Source organism: Streptopelia decaocto (assembly GCF_964273445.1).
Source record: "Streptopelia decaocto genome assembly, chromosome: 4".
In the NCBI taxonomy this organism is placed as follows: Eukaryota; Metazoa; Chordata; class Aves; order Columbiformes; family Columbidae; genus Streptopelia; species Streptopelia decaocto.
Genome location: NC_138658.1, coordinates 4,362,285 through 4,380,236, shown reverse-complemented (window position 1 = coordinate 4,380,236; position 17,952 = coordinate 4,362,285). Strand labels below are relative to the sequence as shown.

Sequence of the window (17,952 nt, the reverse complement as noted above, 5' to 3'; positions counted from 1 at the left end):
AAAGAGGGGCTCCTAACATTTTCTGGGAATATCAGAAAGCATCGAAAGCCATCACCTAATGACTACAAAGCGAGTTTCTGAAAACACAGTTTTCTTTTTCCTTATGCTGCTACAAGATAGAACAAAGGTCACTGTATGTATATTAATAGCTTATGACATCGTGCTTACTATTCCTTTTACAGGAGGATGTTTTAATATGATTATCTCCATGTTAAATTAATTTCTTCTTTGATATATCAAACTATATAATTCATCAATTTTTAAGAAAAATAAAGTTCACCAAATCATTTTCTTTATCATAGGATACAGCTCTTTATTCATTTTGCAAGTTCCTTCAGATGCTACATATTAGTATAGCATCTTACCTTGAATAAAAGCCATTTTGAGAGTGGTTCTGATGGTCAAAATTGGTGCAACATCTGCCATTTTTCCCACAACTGTATAAACTGGAGAGCCAATATTACTACATCTTGAAAGGCTGGGGCGATGCATGCCCATTTTACATGGTTTCACCAAAACAGGACAGTTTAAGCTCTACTACAGCTGAGTCAGAAAAGCAGAATCCCAACAACTTCAGCGGTTCTCAGTGTGGGCTTTGTGTGGGTACAAGGATGCTGTATAAATAGCACTTAAATGAATAGGGCCCAATTCTGTGCAATCTCTTTCCTACAAGATACATTTTTTTCCATATATTCTCACTTATTGTACAAGTACACTATGCAAAACAGATGCATGATTTTAAACTGGTTCTAAATTACTGATATTTAACTGAAGAGAAGAAAAAAAAAATCACTTCAGCTCCTGAAATTACAAAGTGGAGCACTAGTTTTTCAATCCTTTCCCTAACAAATATGGGTAAATGGTGGAAGAAGCTGTCAGGTATTTAATTAATAAAGACAGAGCCACAGGAGAAGAGAGAGTGGGAAATGGGAGGAAAGACAGAAAGGAACAGATAACTGGAGGAGGGAGAGGGGAGGAAAATGTTATAGAAAACCAGACAATGGAATAAAGAAGCCTGGAGGAACAGCATGGCTGTGGAAGAGAGTGCAAAGAAGAAGACAGGATTCTTAGGTAAAATAGAATAGACTTGAAGAAAATAAGTACAATATTACATCAGATAGAGAAGTGTGGATTTTTGCCTGGAAAGTGCGCACTGTATTTTGGGCACTGCTGCACATAAACGTATTCATTAGTATCTCTGATTGGACTGAAGCACTGTCTTGCTGTAAATGGGTGATGGAACATTTATTGTGATGGTTAAAACAAACCAAAACCACCCTGAATGGGCTTGGTTCCTGTCAGCAATCCTTTATGTACATGTTATATCTCTTTCCCTCAATCACCAACATTTCCCTCTTTTTTTCCCTAATTCCATACGGCAGGAGCCAGCATGTCTGTATATTCTCCCTGATTTTCATGGAGAACCAGGTAAGAAAGTGGACTGTCCAAAAGGTTTTGCAGGATGGGAAGAAAATGTACTTGTATCAAGCCTATTAATGGATTTCTAAATTCACGTAATCATATCAGACAGTATTACAATTAATGTGTTTACAGAGCAGTGTTCTGTTGTGGTTGGGCTTTTTTTTTCCCCCAACAGAACACCCTGATCCTAAAACTCAGTTCAACACATAAGCACAGGAGAAGAGGGAGGAAAAATAACGGCTACTAGTTACTTAGGGAAGAAGAAGAGAGAAAGGGAAGCGCTGCGACTTCTGATAGTCACGTTCACTCCCTGTGTACTGCTCACTGTAGTTTAGGAGGGTCCTAATAAGACCAGCAATCCAGTGACTTCCAGTGTGCACATCAGGCGATGGCTTGAGGAAGGGGCCATAGATACGAAGATGCTATTACTAAGTGCACTGGACTAGGAAGACTGACTTCAGGAGCCCAAGAGAGGTAAGTTAAACATTCTGTGGATGCGGAAGATTTAGATAAGAAAGATGTGTACAATTCCGCTTTGGTTTTAAAATCCTTTTTCTCTTCCCATGCTTTGTTCCTGCTGTCAAAATAAAACAGCATTTTGATTTAAGGAAATCGTTGCAAAGCCTTCATGTATCACAACCTGCTATTTGGCAGTAATGAACTCAAGTTATTCCTTCAGGGTACTGGGTGCTGTCAATTGCAAGCACAATGGGATTCCTCCATCCAGCAGGGATATGGGAATGAATTTAGCAAGGCTAGAGAAGGGAACAGGTACACTACTGGCCCTGTAAAGTGACATGTACTTGTAAGGTTACATTTAAAGCTAGAAATGCTAAAACAGTCCCATTAATTTAAGTCAGTGGACTGTCACGTCCAACATCAAAGACAGAAAGCATTTCTAAATATGCAGGGTGTCCTCAGCAACGCACAGACCTCCCCAGCCAAACACCCCACGCACCCTACAGACCATCAAGGCTTTGTACGGGCATCCGTGTTGTCTCAATTTATGCATATTTTGAACTCCAACTACTTCAGCCACTCACATATTTATTCCCTGACATTTTGTATCAGAATTTGTGAAGGTGTATCTGAAAGTGCTTCAAGTCAGGGATATTTCAGAGACACGTGCCTTGCCAGCACACACTTGTACAGTCAATACTGTATTTGCAGGTCCCAAAGCATCCTGCACTAAAGTCTAGACTCTATTTGGAGTTAAATGCACAGCAGTTATCTGGCTTATAGACTCAACAAATTCTTCTGAGTGTCTGCTGACATTGTAATCTACTTGAACTACAGCTTCAGAATGGCAGGAGATCAGCAGGGCTCCTGCACAGCTGCAAAAAGCTCCCTAAACTAGAACTGTGCGACTCTCAGGCTGAACAAGTGTCACCAGGCTGAGCGCAGCTTTGAGGCTCCTTGAACCACAGCCATTTGTTTCACAGAGTTACAAATTCTGTTAGGCATATCTGGAGTGCACATAAATTCCAATATACATCAGCTATTTTTTTTTCACTAAAAGGAAATTCAACATTCAGAAGTCTGTGGCTTTTAACAATCATTTTTTTTCTACCCAAACAAATTTTGCTTGTTGCCGTTATACTAAAGTCTGTAAACAGAAACATTTTGCTAGACAGTATTTAACAACAAGAGGCCATGGGAGACTGTCCTTGCAGTGAAAGCTGCTACTTATAAAATCCCTTACTAGGAAAAGCTCCTTGTCTAATTAAAATCGAAACTGTCATTAGAAAAGTTTCTCCATTAGCTAGAGAACACACATCAACATTTTAAGACTTCTAATTTCCAGAAATTTAGATTTAATTCCTAATCTGTTTTAATCTGGAAACAAACTAGAATCTTAAACGTAATGCGTCCAACAGCATCGACACAGCAGGGATGCTCGTTTTCTTGAACACACAGCATGTGAACAGACCCCAGTGGACCAGTCAACAGTGGAAAGTGAGTTTTCTCTTATGTAATAACTGGGTCACTGTTTAATGTCCCTTTGTCACCCTAAGACGTAAACGGCATCCTGTGACAGAGTTAGGAAGGGATAACAACCGACCTCCTTGACAGATGCCAAAGATGAACCTCCACAGCATTCTCCTCTGTCAAACAGCGATGACATTGTCTTCCCCTTTATTAAGCAAATGCCGGTTTATGTTCAGATATTTTTATTTATTTTTTCGTATTTATAAATAATTGAATTCTCAGAACTTTAGGGAATAAATCAGCTTTGAGGAAGATAGAAAATTAGCATGCATCTTGTCAAGGACTGTCAGCAGCAGCTAAATGGTACTTAAAGTAAAAATTATCTGATTTTATTTGCATTCATACCCCAACTATTTACCTTTTTTTTTTTCTTTGGGGGGGTGGAGGGGGCAACACAGAGCTTCTAATTTTTTTCTCCTATTTCTGTCCTCTGTTGTTCCATTCATGCATTTATTATCCCCATCTTTCCTCTGTTTCTAGTACTTCTCTCCCTTCATGCATTTCCCTTAAGAGATTTTTGTTCCCTTCTACTCTTGTCTTGGTTGCTTTCTCACTTCTATTATCACAGCTTTGTTTCCCTTCAAGGTTTCAGCTGTTCCTTTGCCCTTTCTCTTTCCACTTCTATTTTGACGCTGCAGAAAGCCAGATGTTCCTCACAGACTCCTCAAACTACCTGGGAATATTGTGTTCTCTGGAAACACACTTGTCAATGAAGCCTTTAACCCAAAGCTAAAGACAAAATCGCTTGGTTTCAGTCTCACATCATAACAAAAAGATCACAAATATTGGCCTGAGCACAGGAGCTCATTAAGGAAGGTCAGTCAGAACGAACCTCACCTCTCTGGCTGCTTTGAGCACACTTGGAGTAACATCACTGAAGCAAAAGAGATGCCATGTAAAAGTAGTTTTTTCTGTGTTTTAAAGACAAGACTTCTCCTAAAATCAGCCTCTTTTTTTAGGAAACACTAATACAACATTTTATACTGGCTTAAATTGGTGTACTTTGGCTGGCTGGAATTAATATGTTGTTAGCAGTCTCATTGTTTTAGCAAAAACTTTAATTAAAAATTGTCTTTTTGTGCAATTGATGTATCTCTTTTTCCAAGCAGTTTATTAGGCTGACTTGCATCTCTTGTGGCAAAACTAGTAAAATAGCTCTCAAGATGGAAGACTTCTTTTCATTAGCTTTCATTCCTCTCACGTCTGAGGCTACTCATTGCATTTTTTAATAAAAAGCAGGCCAGTTTATCCCTATTTTCCCCAAAAGCAACATTGCACACAGCCATGCCTGAAGCTTCACACCCTCCTGCCTTCTTTATTTCACAAACCCATGTCCTGAAGAGTGAAAGTGACTTGTTAGACCCTCATCTGTGGTTGTTTAGATTTGGGTTTGACAACTGAGGCAAAACTTGCTACATAGTTGCACATTGTAATTCCTCAGGGAAACTGGGAGGGGAAATTGAATATATTGGGAGAGGAGCAATATAAATATTTGTTTTGACAACAGTGTAGCTAAATGGACAGTACTTAAATAAATCCATCTACATTATAGCCTGTGCACCTTGTATTTCTTATCATTGTGCTATTACTGGTAGGTATTGCAAAAAGATTCCAACACATTGCTTTTGCAGTTAGTTGCCCAACCTAAGTATGCATTAAGCTTCACCAGAGCAGAGGCTGCCTCCTATTTCTTGCCAACAAAACCAGGAGCCTTAAAATAGAAGAATATTTTTATGAGCTTTCACTATAACAGATCATAACATCAACACTTCAAACAGATACAAGGCACTAAAAAAAAAGCGATCTGTGTTTGTATTCTGCACACAAACTGTCATACATGGTGTTTCTCCATCTTTTGGGGCCAATGGATTATTGTTGAGTGGTCAACATGTAACCGAGTTCCTGATTTTAATGTTATTGATCTACATCTGTGGAATAACTGCCACCTGCTTACAATAACCTCTCCGGGCCAATGCTCCAAAATAGATTTTATCTGACACGGTGTGTTTGCATGACTATACCAGTTATTTTTTGAGGTTAAAAACAAGAATTGACTGGGGAAAAGGGCCATTCCCTGTGAAACTGCAGCAGTAATTGGAAAATAAAAACCTATAACTGTTCTTATAAAAACAGAAGCACTGGTGGTGCACATGTCAGCTCAAGTATTCAAAGTGCTCTAATGCCAGGAGTACTTAAGGCAACTTTCCACTCAAAGCCAAGAGCTGAATATTGTTTAAACTGTAACCAGACAGAACTTTAAAAATTATACATGCAAGCAATAAAAATGATAATTCTGGAAAGAACTGATATTAGCGAGAGGAAAATCACTGTCCTTTAGAAGGAAACAACTGCCATGATAATGTCTTCAGAGGGAGGAACACACATTTGGAAGCAGAGTGGCAGCAGAGATTTTTCTATACAGTAAAGATAATGCGGAACCATATATATACATAACAAGTATTTTTAATGACAGAAATCTTTTGACTGGAGTTAGAATATACCTGCTTGGGCTTCCGTTTTATATCATTAGCATACAAACCAGCTAATACCATACCAACCTTCATAAATACAGAATAGACCATATGGCTAACCACAAGACATTACTGCACTCTGCTACAAGTGCCTGTTTGTTGAAGGCGATTTATAGAAAGATATAAAGGCTATGGGAAGAATAAATTAATCCTTGATTTAACCCTAAGGATTTTCAGCTTTTATGCAATGTGTTACCAAAAAAAAATACTATAAGCTGAATCAGGGAAGCCAGTGCATTGATGATATGAGCTTAAACATAAGATCTTAAACATGGAAAGTCATTGTTAGTTGCCAGCTGAGGTGAAACAGATTTCAGTCTTTGCCACTTGCAACAAGATCTACTGCAAGGGGCTACTTGTGGGTTTGCCTTCATTTTAAAGACAGGGGAATCAGGCCCTGATATGTGCTCTTTGGGCAACTACGGAAGGGCGCTGATAGATTCTACAGGAAAATTATTTCAGCCTTCCTGAAAATAATTATAACTACTCTTACTTACGCAGCAAGCTGTAGCAGATTCTCAAGCTGTTTACAAACTTGCCTGCAACTGAAGTGTATTGTCATCTAAAAAGGAGCGCTGTGCTCATTCTGCTCCGGCTTTTCTGAACAGGTTTTAGCTGATGGCCTGAAGTTCTTATTTTTGGAAGCCAAAACAGAGCTACAACTAGACTTTGACCAGGATTATGAGATTAATAGTCCTACTTTGAGAATGGAGATGGGAAACACAGGCAAACTAAATCCTGGTGTCTTGTTCTTTCAGTCCACATGAAAAAAAGAGACCATCACTAACTACATTGTTATAGTTCTACCTCATTCTGAAAAAATCTGAGAGTTATTCCTCATACCTGACCCTGGTGGCTTCTAATCTGAACCATTCCCCAAGGGTTCTCCATTGCTTTAAAGGAGTTAAATAAGTATACATACTCATTTCACAACCAGAAAGACTGAGGCACTGCAATTGCTTCTTTCCATGGAAACTTCTAGTTAAAAGTGAAAGATGCATGTGATCTGCAAAGAAACTACTGATTTACCTAAGGCCACAGGAAGTGCTGATGTCAAACCCCTGAGCCCAACTCAGGAACTGCCACCTCCTTTACCCTGGCTGTGAACCACAGCTCTTTGCGCTCGGGATCTGCAGCCTTGATCTCACCATCACCTTTGACAGGCTGGCTGGGTCTTTGGCAGCTACACGTGGGACTCCTAACCCATCCCTGGGATTCACGTTACAGACAGATTTCTGCAAAATCCGTCTTATGGTGGCAGTTTAATACTGGGAAAGCTGTAGCTTGTGCAAGGGGACAAGGTGGACTGAGCACTCCGTAAAGAAAAATCAAATACTGTACTTCCTAGATTCACATGGCATTTGTTGGAAGCTCCGTGCAAGTGGTGATCAACGTGAAACTACTTAATTCACAATCTTAAGATAAGAAAGGCAGAGGTAATATGGCTGCATTTGTAGGCATGAGTAATGCTCTTTTAAAAGCCAGAGAAACACGGGGATCCGTGTGTCTTCCACAAACAATGAACGGAGATCATAAAATAATCCTAAACGCATTACCCCAACTGTCTCCATTATGCAAACCGTAACTGGGAAAGCGTCCTGAGGGTGCTTTATATAACTCCTTGCTCTTTAACCCCCCGCTTCGCACTCGGGGAAATTTATCTTTCCTTTTAACCCACTTGAATTCAGCCGCAGGACCGCGAGTGCCGTGCGGGGCTGAGCAGCCGGGCAGAGCCGGCAGGAGGGGCCGCCCAGCACCAGCGCAGGAGCCGCGGAAACTTTGCGCCGCAGGGGCCCAGCAGCGGCCACGGCAGCGCCAGGGGGGGGATCGGCGAGCCCCAACCCTCCTGCCAGGCTACGGCACGGAGGGGAAGGAGGCGGCCGATAAGGAACTCGCACCAGTCGCCTCTCCCCGCCCGCCGGGGGCAGAGGGGCGGCGGCGGGGGCTGCACAGCGCGGAGCTGGGGCGACTTACCCATGGTGCCGCCGCAGCCTCGGCCTCCTCCTTCCCCTCCTGCTGCTGCTGCCGCTGGCGCGGGAGGCGTGTGCGCGGAGCGGGGCGGGCGCGGAGCGGAGCCTGCGTGCGGGGCCGCTATGAGTCAGGGCAGCACATCCGGGCAAGGCCGCCTGGGCGACACCCCGCCCGCCCGGCGGCGCCCCGCCGCTGCTGCCGCTGCCGCCGGGGAAGGGCGGGCAGACACGGAGGGAGGAGGCGGAGCGGCGCGGGCAGCAGCGCCCCCGGCTGCGAAGGGGAGCGCTGCGGGGCGGGTCCCCGCGGGCAGCCGTGCCCCCCGCCTCCTTTGTTAGCAGGGCCGGGGTGGGGCTGCCCCGTAGGAAGGGAGCGGGGGCCACCGCTCCCACCGTTAGTAAAGGCTGCGGGCGCCCCGCTCGCACACACCCGCAGCCCGCGGGCGGGTGAGGCGGCTCCTCGGTTGTGCCGCAGCCCGCACCTGCCCGGGTCCTCCGAGGGAAGGGGCGGGAGGGCTTTCCCCGCGGTGCTGCCCATCCCTAAGTGGCTGTTGCTTGCGGTGGGTGAAGGGGAGCGGGGCTGGAAGCCGCGGCGGGTGACGCACCGGCAGGGCCGCTCCCGGGCAGCCGCCCCTCGGGCGTTCCTGCGGCCGCCTCCCCGCAGCCCCGCCGCGAACCGGCCACACCGGGAGGAGGTGGGGGGGGGGGGGGGGGTTAAAAACGGGGAGCGCGGCTTTTAAATTCATACTTTTAAGTATGGGCTCGGGGAGCGGCGTTTTGTAAGAAAGGAGGATTAAGGTGGATGGAAAAGCAGGTTTTAGGTGGGCTGTTTGAGGATAAGAATCAGTAGAGGAAACCAGGTGAAGTCCGATCGCTGTACATTTTGCTGAATCAACATTATGAGTTTTCAACCCAAACCTGAAAGGCTTCTGCACAAGGTAGTTGCGTGTGGAAGGCATTTTTAACATAAAAATGAATTTATGTTCAGTGTTGCCTTTTCATTTCCGTCATGGGATACTCAGAGTGGTTCCAAAGAATGTTTATCGGTATGGTGATAGGCGCTTTATATATAAAAATATATATTTTTTTTATATTTTGCATGTATAGCATAAGGTTCCTGAGAATGTTTATCGATAAGGTGATAGATGCTTTATATACATAAAGATATGTACATTTATATATATTGCATGTGTAATGCAAGGAACAATGAGGAATGTTTGCCTTTCCTGTCCTCTCATTACAGCTTTCACTGGGTACCATTTAGGGGTGAGCTGAAATTAACTGAGTAGCTCCTGTAGTGTTTTCACCTTTTCTAAATATTTCCGTATTTATATATTCACAGACTTAGGTTAGTAAATCCTCAAGTACAGTTAAACAGAGTAGGACCAAAGCCTGTGATACAGGGTCTTGCTTGCTCTGTAGAAATGTATAAACCAGGGACAATTCGGATGAGTGAAGCAAAAAGAAGCTGTGGATGAGTCAGTCCCCACGGTGGCTCCACAAGTGACACCAGTAAGTCCCTTTCACCAGCAGTCAGCAGCTGCCAGGGGTTTCCACTCTGGAAGAGGTCCCGGAAGCTTTCATGTCTGTAAAAGGGCAGTGTGATGTGACAAGTGAAGAACAATTCATCAGTCCTTCTGCGGAGTACAGGCTGAACATGTTGGGGATTGTCCGTTTACTTTGGGTTTAGCTCTATGATTCACCAGCTCTTTCCTTAGAACATCAGCACAGTTTTGCAGTTGACTTCAGCGGGGTTAACCACTGTCTCACTATGCAGGACTAGACACTGAAAATATGTAATTTTATGATCAGCTAATATTGAAAATTACTATGTTTTTACAATGGCTAGACACCTAAAACATTCTGTTACTGTTGCTGTGACTGCAGAAAATTCAAACCAGAACATGTTGGTTTTTAACTGCAGGGTTTATCTAATTCAGTACCTAGTGAAATACAGAGATTCTTAAATGAGTCTAAGCGGTGAAAAGTTGTATTTTTCTGCTTTTGTGTATATTCAACTCTTGCTTGAAATTTGTCTTTCTTCTATGTTTTTGCCTTTTATTTCTTTTGCTCAGCAATAAATTTTGCTTTGGCTTTATAACTGTGTCGCAAATGTTTCCTCTACTTGTCTGGGGAAAAGGCAGTGAAATTCTATTCTTACTGATCTGTTTCTGAGGGATCATAGGGGAGATATTCCACCTATTATTCCATATTATTTCCTACTTGAATGCTTGAGATAGGGCAGAGCAGTCTCTAAAATGCATGGGTTTCACAAGTTTATTTGCATGTCTTAATTGAAGTGCACACATATATCTTTGCCAGAACCAGAAAGGTGAGACTGTTACTTGCTCCAAGAAAGGATTTTGAGGACAATGACTTCTAAAGAATTCTGTTTTCAAAAAAATTGCCAGAAAGAGGCCTGGCACAACCCAATGTCTTTGATTATAATTGTTTTTAGTGGATCCAAAAGACCTGTGCAAAACTAGGGAAACTTTCTGATATTTCGACAGCATACTTACTAGTTCTAGGAGAGAGGAGTGAGAACTTGATTTTTGTCAGTCCCTCAATTAGGTACAAGTTTACAACAGAACAAAGAGGCTGTTGTAAAAAAGCCCTCCAAATAAAGCTCTGTCATTCTTGTAGTTAAATGCAAGATCCTGTATGTATGGCTACTTAGTGCAAAAGGGCAAGGAGTCTTCATGAGAGGAATTTCCATCTCCAGGAGTCTATATGGAAGAGCTTTGGGCCATCAGGCTTCAGATACCATATCTAGAGAGGGTAATACACAAAATCAGTGTGCTGGATTTTTTTGAAGTGATTAGCAGCTGTGAAGCGTGGTGTAGCGATGCCTGTGAGAATTTCTCATTAAAAACAATGAAACAATGATGTTCTTGATGTATTCATCAAAGAAAAATTAATTAAAGAACAAGTTTTTTGAAGAAAGCTGGGAACTAGAAGCAATATATTGAGTTACCAGTGAGACATTGGGGAGAAACCTGTGCAAGAACATTCTGTGGATTTCAGGGGATGTTTAATTTCAGCAGCAGGGAAGAGAATGAAAGATTCTTTCATTAAAATAGCCTTAAGAACAGCTTACGAGATCACTGCTTGTTTCTGCACTTGCAGTGCAGCTGTGAAAATTCAGTTATAGACCACAGAAATTATCAAGTTATTAACAACCACCGTCTCTATGTTCCCAAACACTATGTCTCTTGTCCAGCAAGAAAATGGACTTCCCGGTGCCTACTACTTAATTAATTTTCTTTTTCATATCTTACATCAGTTTTAAATTCTCAGCACATCTCCTCACCCCTGACATTGCAACTCCTTAAGAGTCTTCTTGTACATATAATTTAATCTGGCACAAGGGCACATCTAAGGAATATATTTTTCATTGCCTCTGTACTGATGTTAGAAACCTACATGAGGAACAAGAGGATGTTGGGATGCTTGAACACATAGGGAAATATTATATGATATGGTACTAGAATTTAGTAGAATTTGGATCATCTGATGGGCACTGGCTGTTCTGTAAGTAGAAGCAGCACAAATATGGGTAGTTTCCTTGTTTCCTCTTAGAGGCAGAGACAGTGTTTTGAGTCCTGACATCTTAATAAATTTAATTTCTTGTAAAACTAAAGGTGTAGATGGTACAGGGCTATCTGTGAACTTGCACATGGAAAACAGGACAAGCTACTTCTTGAGACCTTCCTGTGATATGTGAATGGGAAGCAACAGAGTGTGCATGGGGAAAGAGTGTTGCCAGGAATGACTTGATGTTCCTCTCCCTGAGAATAAGCTGCCTCACATTTTCCATGGGATAAGAGCAGTTATTAATACAGAAGCGAATATCTGACCTTGTCCCATGATAACTCACTCATGTTCTCATGCCCGGTGTGTAAGTGTTCATGATAAAGCCTTTCTGGTAAGTGCTGGAAGCCAAAATCAGAAAACTCCAACCTTGACGTAAGGTACAACTTTCCGACTTGTGAGAGCAATTTAAATACCAGAATGGCTGACGTGGGAAAGCAAAATGTGAGAAACTCATGGCTTTTTTGTATCTCTCAATCTCAAGCTTTCAAAAAGGAAACTTTTAATCTGGCCAAAGGAAAGATCTGTGCATGAGTGAGTGCGTATGCATCGTGTGTTATGCTGGAAGATTGCAGGAGTATTTCCATGCCCGGAAATTTGGGATTTTGTGAATGACCAGCATCTCCTACTTTCTGGGTATTGGGGAGAGTGAAAATGGCATGTGATGCTTGATACGGTCATAACACGTGAAGACAGTAGCTATAGCCTAGTCTTATATTTTAGAGCTGAAGGAGGTTTTGTGCATAGTCAGGAGGGAAATTTCTGCCTTATTCCCCTCAGATGTAGCGGGGCGGTTGTATTAATTTTTGCTTGCTTGCTAGGTGTTTTATTTATTATGGCTTTCCTACAGCCCTCAAGAAGAGGGAGGAGATTAACTGGACAGAAAAATCGCTCCAGGATTATTTTGTGTGTATAAAATCTATTCGGATGATCTAGCCACAAGATCTGGGCTTAGGAAAGACTTTGCTTCCAGGTGAGATTGGTAGAGCCTTGGCTACATTTGTCTCTCCCTTCACTATGGGAGGTGGTTTGCTATTTCATTAAATTCCATTAGGGTTCAGGTGAGTAAAATCAGACTAATCTAGGTTAAATTTGTTGCCCTGGGATACACAGGTGACCCAAAGGCCCCTGATGGCATTATGCTTAATGAAGTGATTCAAGACAGCTGATAGGGTTGGGAGAAGAAAGTAGAAAAGGATGAACTAACTGTTTGGCTTATATTGCTTAAAGGCAAGCGAGAAGTTAACTTTCCTCAGCTAGTTTAAATGCTGTAAAATAAAAGAGGTTAAAAAGATTCATCAAAAAGGGATTTTGTCTGCAGATATCTCCAGCTGTTCTGTAAGTATATTCTTCCTAATATTGACTGCCTACTATCACCTAATTTTAGTTGTTTTCTTGCTTAAGTTAAAGGAATGTGAAATAGAGTGGAAAAAAGCCTTTTTATAGATTCACACCACTATTTCTGAGCAAGTGCTAATACACATTTGTGCTCCTGGGTAAAGGTTTATTTTGGAGTTTTTAGCTGTACAAAGCAATTATGCAGTGTTCTTTATTTTCAATTGTTTACCTTTAATATATTTTAGTTTGTGTAAGTCATATGTTTTTGGACTTAACCCAGTGAAGTAGATGCATCTATGGCAGAGTTTGCTACATTGTGTTTTAAGTGTTATGAAGCATTTAATATTTAAATATAAATTATTACCATTTAAATAATGTTGTTCGTCTAGTGGTACAATTATACCCTGTTTATTTCTTTGCTTTCACCAATTTCTCTGCTTTGGTACACATAAAACTAAACTTCATAAGTAGCTTCTAATTTGTAAAAACAGTTTCTGACTTGATGGAACTAGTAGAAATAATTTGAATTCTACTTAAGCAAAAATAATTGTGAGAGTGAAGCTGTAGCTCAGTAAGGCCACTGGACTCAGCTGTTAGTGATGCATAAACCAGAAGGTTACAATACAAGGAAAAGGATATTTTAGGGGACAGTTACAACAAAGATCTGGTTTTAAATCCCTCCTTTTGTATTTCCTATGTGGTATAGGCATGTTACTTTGGTTTGTGATTGTATGGCCATGGGGACAGCCTTTCAGCAAGTTAAGATGGACAAGAATCCATCTGTTGTATATTTTATGTATTCTGACAGAATCAAAGAGGAAAAAAAGTCCAAGAAAAACTGTGTTGCTTTAACACATAGTATATCCCTCAGTGCCATGTTCAATACTACAATGCTTTAGTAACATCTGTAAGCTCTCAAGATTTAAATAAGACCTTACAGGGGTGTGTATGCCAGCCTTTCTTATTTCAGTCTGCCTTTTTTTAACCTTGCAACCCAGTGAGCTTGTGCTTCCCCAGAACTCTTTAACTCTTTCTCTATTTTGACTCCATTTGCTTCATCCATGTCAAGAAATAATTTTGCCACTCTTGATGACTCATTCTGACTGAAGTTAACAAATGAATAATGTGGTATCCGGACAAGCGTCTGCAGAGGAACTTGCAGTGTCTTGCCGCATTATTGCTCACAACAAGCGAGTGTTACATGAAGCTGGAGAAGGGAATATGCAGCTGTCTGGACTGTGTCCTTTTAAAGACTGTCTTCAGTTCAGGCAGATGAAATATGAACTCTGCAGCTTATTAAATTTTTGGTTCTTTAGTGCAGGAATTCAGGCTATGTTTTAAGGTAGCAGAAATCTTTTAGTGTAGTTTGTCCTTTCGTAACTGTGAAACTGCCTTCAGGTTTCACTGAATTTCAGAAACAGATCTTTCACTAAATATATACATAGCTATATCTTCACATATATTTGATGTGTATGTGTTTACATACACACATGTGTATACATACACAGATAGTTCTGGGTTATCTTAAAAATTGGGTATGAACTGGAAAAGGGGTCTTTTTGCATTTGTGGACATCTGAAATAATGCTGAATACCACGAAGTCCTTAGGCTTTAATTTTTCAATATTATGGAACTTGGCATTTTTCCAAATACGCTACAGTCTTCACATTCCTTGAGCTACTGCTCCCCATGTTTCTCTGACCTCATTCCACAACATACATAATTAGTTGTCCTGGGGTGTTAGAGGTAGGTAATGCTTGCTTTGCAACCAGGGAGCTCCAAGTAGAACCTGGTGATTTGAAGCAATTTTTTGGTCATTTTTCCTAGGCAAGCTTTCAACCCTCTTGCTGTATTTGAGACATTGCAAGAAACTCAGCCTGTAAAAACATCTGTGATTTCTATAGCTGAAAGCATGCAGCTGGGCAAATCTGAGAAGAAAACTGCATTTTCAGATAGATGTTGAACTCTGGTCTGCTCTGCTCACTCTTGAGCTTCTTTTTCTTTTATTTACTTCTACCATGCAGCTCAGGAGATTGAGTGAAATACCAGTTTACGCTGTGAAAGTGATTAATGCATAACAGCAAAAGCGAGGTGGGGGGGTGTGTGTAAAAGGTGCGTGATGGAGCAATTAACCGTCAGTGCTACTTCAGGCAATTAAGATGTTGGTGAAAGGATCAGCAAGGGTCTCTTTCAGTTTTGTTAGTTGTGAATTTCGTGTTGTTGTTTTTTTTTTTTTTTTTTTGTGCGTGTGTGTTGAAATGTAGGTACCAACTCTCAGTAAAAACAACATCCGTTGTAGCATCAAGAATAAACAGTAGCAATTCTAGAGAAAGACAGTATTCCAAAACTAGAATTAGGGAAAATGTGCAGCTAGGCAGCAGCAGTGGGGTTGTTATCTTCTCTGCATACTGCAGGCAGCTCTTGGCAAGCTTGCCTGGTCACTGAGGCTGAGAATTTCAGAGAAGCAATTCAGAGGCATTCAAATGCCCACAGGAGCTACTCTCAGGATGTTGAGGCATTTCACTCTTTCTGTAACTGCTTGATAAGTTAAATCTAGATGTTTGATTATTCAGATTTCTTGGGGTGTGCATCCGCAGAAGGCGTGATATCTCAAAATGTGGCTGTCAGCTTCTCCTTCCTTGATGTCCTTTCCTTTTCCACAAAAAGGGTGTTAGACTACATATAGCAGCAGGAGAGCTCGGAAGTTGTGATATGTGCTAATTTTAACAACAAAAAACCCAAAACAAACAAATCCCAAGCAAACAACACACACAAAACCCTGCTGTAATGATATTCCAAACAAATGTATTTATTTTTCCCAGTGGGACTGGAAATGCAAAAATAGTGTTGTTTAACACAAAAAAATCTTGTCTTTGGGGACAGGTTCGGTTGCCTCTAAGCTCCTTGGTTTGTACGTAAGATTTGTCTTCCTTGGGAAAGATTGAGATTTCAATATAACAGGCAGTCAAATAATAAGATACAGAGCATCAGTATTGCCGATGAACATGAAGGAGAAATGTTGTTGCTTAGCCTACAATCTTTAAGGTGATACTTGAAAGGGCTGTGAGGGTGGTCGGACTTGATGGATGAGGATTCAAGGTATATGGCAGCAGCTTGATAGCAGATGCAACAGTCAGGCCAGGAACAGACTAAGGAGTTACAAAAGACAATAGGAATGTGAGGAGTTTATGCTTGTATTGTGAAATTGCACTTGAGATAAAGAAGATTGTTATCTATTATAGTCCAAGTAGTGAGGGAAAGCTGATGTCCGATGCACTAGGAGAAAATAAGGCAATAGAGAGATTAAAAAAATTTGATGTTTATACTGCATGATGGAAAAGATTTGTGGCCAGCAGTGGTGTTCTTGTATGTAGAGAAAGCTAGAAGACATCCAGGCTATAACAGCAGCAAAAGCGGATCAGGTCATAGACAGAACTGAATGCTGGTGCAATTAGAAATGCAGAGATCCTTTAAAATTTCTATGTTTTCATTATCTACGAAACAAGCCCCCAAAACCAAAAATAAAATGTGAATTAAGAAGAAATCAAAGCCAGCCTGTTGAATCATTTAAGGATTACTTCCATCAGCATTTCAGGCTGAAGGCACAGGTGTGCTCACAGTATTTGAGACCATTCCCGAGCACGACCATTTACTAGCATTAGATGCAGCCTTGTGTATCTTACAAGTAGCACGTACACTTGTGTTCACAGTTGTAACTAGCTTTCTAAAAACTCCTAGGTCTGCGCTTTTTCTAATACTGGGTATTAATATACTGGTTTTACTCATCAGTCTTTCCAATTCTGAAGTTGAGAGCAGTTGCCCTATTTTAGTGCCACATATGTACGTTAGCATATTTTTCCCACCACTGCTGTTAATTTAACCTGTCAGGCATTGTGACAAACTGTGAGACCTCACAGGTACTTGTCGTGTCTGGAAACTCCATCCAGAGCAGCACAAGTGGGGGTGGAAGTTGCAACAAAGGTAATTACCAGTTATCTTGATCCTCAGGCGATGGAGGTTGCTCCTAGGAGTGATTTTGGTATTTTTCATTATAAGGACAGCTGGAATTGAAACCTAAACACTGTCTCCTGCGGGCCAACAATGAACAGAGAGACCTTGGAAAAAATGAGCTTTGAAGCCCTGAAGTTCTTGCTGCAGGGCTGCCTGCAGCTGCATTTTCTGCATGTGCTGCTGGCAAGGCCTGCAGAGATGTTTAAGGGAAAGAAGAGGTTCCAAGTAATCTCATAACTGCTTTGTATTGCTGCATTTTGATTTTTTTGATGTTTCATTTGAGGTTAGATCCTTTTTCTTTATATATGAAGCTAACTATCCAAACTTTAAATCTGAAAACATTTTAAATTGGTTTAAGATCTCTGGTATTCTCAACTAATGGTCCCCAAAAATGCTTTATATGCACAAACCTAATTAATAATCAACTAGCAGCAAAAACTTAAAAAAAAAAGTCATGAACCAATATAGTTAAAATAGCTGTTTACTTCCCTGTTTGCTTTGATACATTTGTTTGGTGTGAATCTTTAATGACTGTTTTATTTTAGGAAGTTTTCTAAGCTCCAGTGAATGTTATCCTAGATGGAGGCCCCGGTGAGAATGCTCCTTAATGAAAGCACATTTCTCTGCTTTCTTGGACTTAGGAATGATGAGTTTATTCTGGAGTGTTTGGAGCTCTTGCCAGAAAGATAAGGCTATCATTTATTTGCTATTGCCATTCATTATATTTGCTGCTGCATGGTGATGTGCCAGGAATAGTTCAGGGATTAGCTGGAGCTGGGACTATGGGTACACCTGTGTATTCATGCTAATTTTGTGAAAATAATGGACTTGGAAGTGTAATTCACGTGTACTATGAAGTATGTGCAAATCTGCGTGCTTTGTACCTGCAAGTTACACAGAGCTGTAGGTCTGAAAAATCTGGAAACTAGTGCAGGACACTTGCTTAAAATTGCTCAGTTAGAGAGCTATGCCTGTCTCATTGTGTTAAGAGACAACTTCTTTTCTTTTTTTTTCCCCTGGTACTGTCCTCTATATATTGTATTTTTTCTAGTTCACCTTCTCCAAAGTGATTCTGTAGGGTTCTGTATTTTCTAGGAAAGCCT

At 41.2% G+C, this 17,952-nt stretch overlaps 1 protein-coding gene across 4 annotated transcripts in view; it reads right to left on the bottom strand.

Moving 5' to 3' along the window:
• The window catches only part of RAP1GDS1 (Rap1 GTPase-GDP dissociation stimulator 1), an 82,206-nt gene extending 74,071 nt beyond the window's left edge, over positions 1-8,135 (bottom strand). For all 4 annotated transcript variants that reach the window (XM_082051623.1, XM_082051625.1, XM_082051628.1 and 1 more), the window contains exon 1: positions 7,917-8,135. In XM_082051623.1, the coding sequence (XP_081907749.1) occupies positions 7,917-7,920 (4 nt within the window). In that variant the 5' untranslated portion in view covers positions 7,921-8,135. The remainder of the gene's footprint in view (positions 1-7,916) is intronic.
• Positions 8,136-17,952: the final 9,817 nt, after the last annotated feature.